General features: G+C 37.8%; 1 protein-coding gene across 1 annotated transcript in view; it reads left to right on the top strand.

Annotated features, from left to right (window-relative positions):
- The window catches only part of LOC116702648 (excitatory amino acid transporter 3), a 22,365-nt gene that overhangs the window by 3,849 nt on the left and 15,832 nt on the right, over window positions 1-2,684 (top strand). The window contains exons 2-3 of the mRNA XM_032536973.1: window positions 1-92; window positions 1,198-1,290. The exon at window positions 1-92 is cut by the window's left edge and continues 49 nt beyond it. Of these exons, the coding sequence (XP_032392864.1) occupies window positions 1-92; window positions 1,198-1,290 (185 nt within the window). The remainder of the gene's footprint in view (window positions 93-1,197; window positions 1,291-2,684) is intronic.

The following is a 2,684-nucleotide window of genomic DNA, read 5'->3' as shown; positions in this document are numbered from 1 at the left end:
CACCCAACTCTACGTCGGCTTTCCAGGAGTGATACTCATGCGGATGCTTAAGGTCCTCACTGTTCCTCTCATCGTTACAAGTGTGATAATGGGTGAGTAACAGGAGTAATGCTCACACTGGTAACTGTTGCATTTGGTTATAACATGTTGTACAAACAGACTGGTGGTTTGACAAGGTTAAACTTATTAAACCCAAACAGAGTGTTAAACCTTCAAGCGAGTCTTGGTAACTTGTGATGAACACCAGCCACTGTGGCCACAGGTCACAATTAAAGGATAATGGTTAATGCTAAAAGGTAGCAAATATAGATGATTCAAGTTTCATGCTTTTTTTTTTTTTAATCTTTTTTTTTTAAAATTAAATTTCTGTGGGTCATCATGATTAGGTACCAGGAAGTACATCAAATAAAGGCAAAGAAACACAACAAAGAAAACTTTTTCAGAATTTAATCAAAATCTGATTTTTGTCAGAATTTCATCTCCATTTTTACATACAATGCTTCCCTCAATACTTATGATGGATTATACCGACCCACCCCTACCAACCAGTTAGATTTTCCAATTTAGCAATATATAAGTTTTTTTAAAGATAAGAGAGGAAAAAAGTAACTGCCAGCTATTTGGATAACTTATTCCATCTATCTATCTATCTATCTATCTATCTATCTATATCAATAAAGGGTGCAATCAAAGGTTGATCGCGCTAATTTATTTTGTATAGACCAGTGTTTACCTCGCTGTTGGGTTTTCCTGACACGTTTTACTTATATTTACAGTAGGAAGATATTGTACAGCCCCATGGTCTCTGTAAAACTTTTTCAAGTGTGTTACCAACTTCTCCTGAGTGTCGTACTGTATGTGCATTTTCATTAGCCTAATGTTCACCCAGTTTTCCTGTGTAATATTTCTTATTTTAGTGTATTATAGAACTCATGAAGTGTAAGGGATCGTTCACTTATTTGGATGATTCTTTGAGTAAAAACAGATGACATTGGAGTACTTTTATTTGGAGAGAAATAAAATTGCAAAATGAAAATAGCATAACGTGGTATACAACATAAAGCAGAGAAGTGTTTAAATCCAAACCACGGTCTTTTCTATAACTTTTTTTAACTAGTCATTTTAGTTCCTAAACTACACTGTCATTGCCATTGACTATTGTCTGCTGATTGTAACTCATGTTGTTGTTTTTCCTAGGTGTGTCTGGTCTAAGCGTGAAATCTTCCAGGAAAATTGCTCTACGCACTGCAGCGTACATTTTGTGCACAACTATTATAGCTGTGATTATAGGTAAGAAAAATATTGTACATTGGTTTTATCAGGATATATGCCATTTTTAATGAAAACCTATGGCATTTTAAAGCAACACCAAAGATTCTTTTGTACCTTAAAGCGCCCATATTAATATATATAACCAAACCGAATTCTACATCCATCCTCAGTCCATTATTGAAGTAAACAATGCCCACAGCAGTGCATTTTTCATTTTAACTGTAACAAAAAGAATAGGCAACATTATGCCAGGCACACAAGTCGGAAAAACTATTTTTTTTGACAAGGCCAATGTTTATCCAAGATACAATTAATATTTTGTCAGTAAAAGCACCTGGAGGTGATTTTGTAATGTGGCTCAAGCAGATGGAGTAGATTGTCGAATCCGGTGTCTTCCACTATTCTATAGGGCTGCAAGTCAGTGGCTATCATGTTCCAATTTGCTGCATGAATGGCTTTGGCTCCTGGGTTATCTGATGCCCACTGTTGGTTTGGTGTAAGGCTAGCAAAGCTGGTAATGGTCATATGGTTAACCGTTTTTAGCTGTGACTGTCCTTCCTTTGCAGTACCTAAAGTTGCAGGTATTGTATCGTATTCTTTCTTATGTTTCATACGTAAAAGTCTTAACAGCGGCGATGTTGTGTATTGTTTAGGGTCCTTGCCACCATGAGACAAATCGGCATTTCTGATTGAACATGTAGCTTGACTTGAATTGCCTTATTTTGACCAAAAGTACTGCCAAACAACACTTTTTCTACTGACCAGTTCCATTTTCACTTTCTCACAGCCTACTGCATTGAATGGTCCACCTATGTAAACACCTTCCTGTAATAAACGGTGGTGTCATTACGTTGACCAGTGTAGCGCTCAAAGAGAATAGAAGTAATAAGAGGCTTAACTCAATGGAACTTTGTGTTGCGTTCAGTCCAAGACGGTGGAGCTGCAGCTTAGTCAAGGGTGTGTTCGTTGCAATGGAGTTTTGCCTCTTGTGTTCTAAAGTTCGGCAGTACACGAACTACGTCAAAAAGCCCAACGTTTGGCCAAACCCGACCACAAACTCTGGGTTCAGTGCATCCTTAATTTTGAGGTTGTACCAGAATAGAATTACAAGTTTTCATTTTCAACAAACAGCATATTTTTGTTGTACTGCACATTGCTGCAGATCGTCTTTTTACCATCTGTGTTTGGGTCTGTGTTTTAGCTACAGAGTGAGAAGTATCACTTGTTTTAGCTACAGAGTGAAACATCTCACTTCTATACTATCTTTGCTGGGAGTCGCACATGCTCAGTAGCGAGGTAAGATCACATCAGCTAGATAACTGTTTCTCCAACTTTAGTCAGTCCAAGGCAGGATTAGCTGGGAGACTAGATGAGGGGAACTTGTGGAATACCTGCAGAACAGGGACATGGAA

The sequence above is a fragment of the Etheostoma spectabile genome, chromosome 2, assembly GCF_008692095.1.
Source record: "Etheostoma spectabile isolate EspeVRDwgs_2016 chromosome 2, UIUC_Espe_1.0, whole genome shotgun sequence".
Lineage (NCBI taxonomy): Eukaryota > Metazoa > Chordata > Actinopteri > Perciformes > Percidae > Etheostoma > Etheostoma spectabile.
Note: the sequence above shows the minus strand (reverse complement) of the source record. Positions and strands in the feature narration are given on the sequence as shown.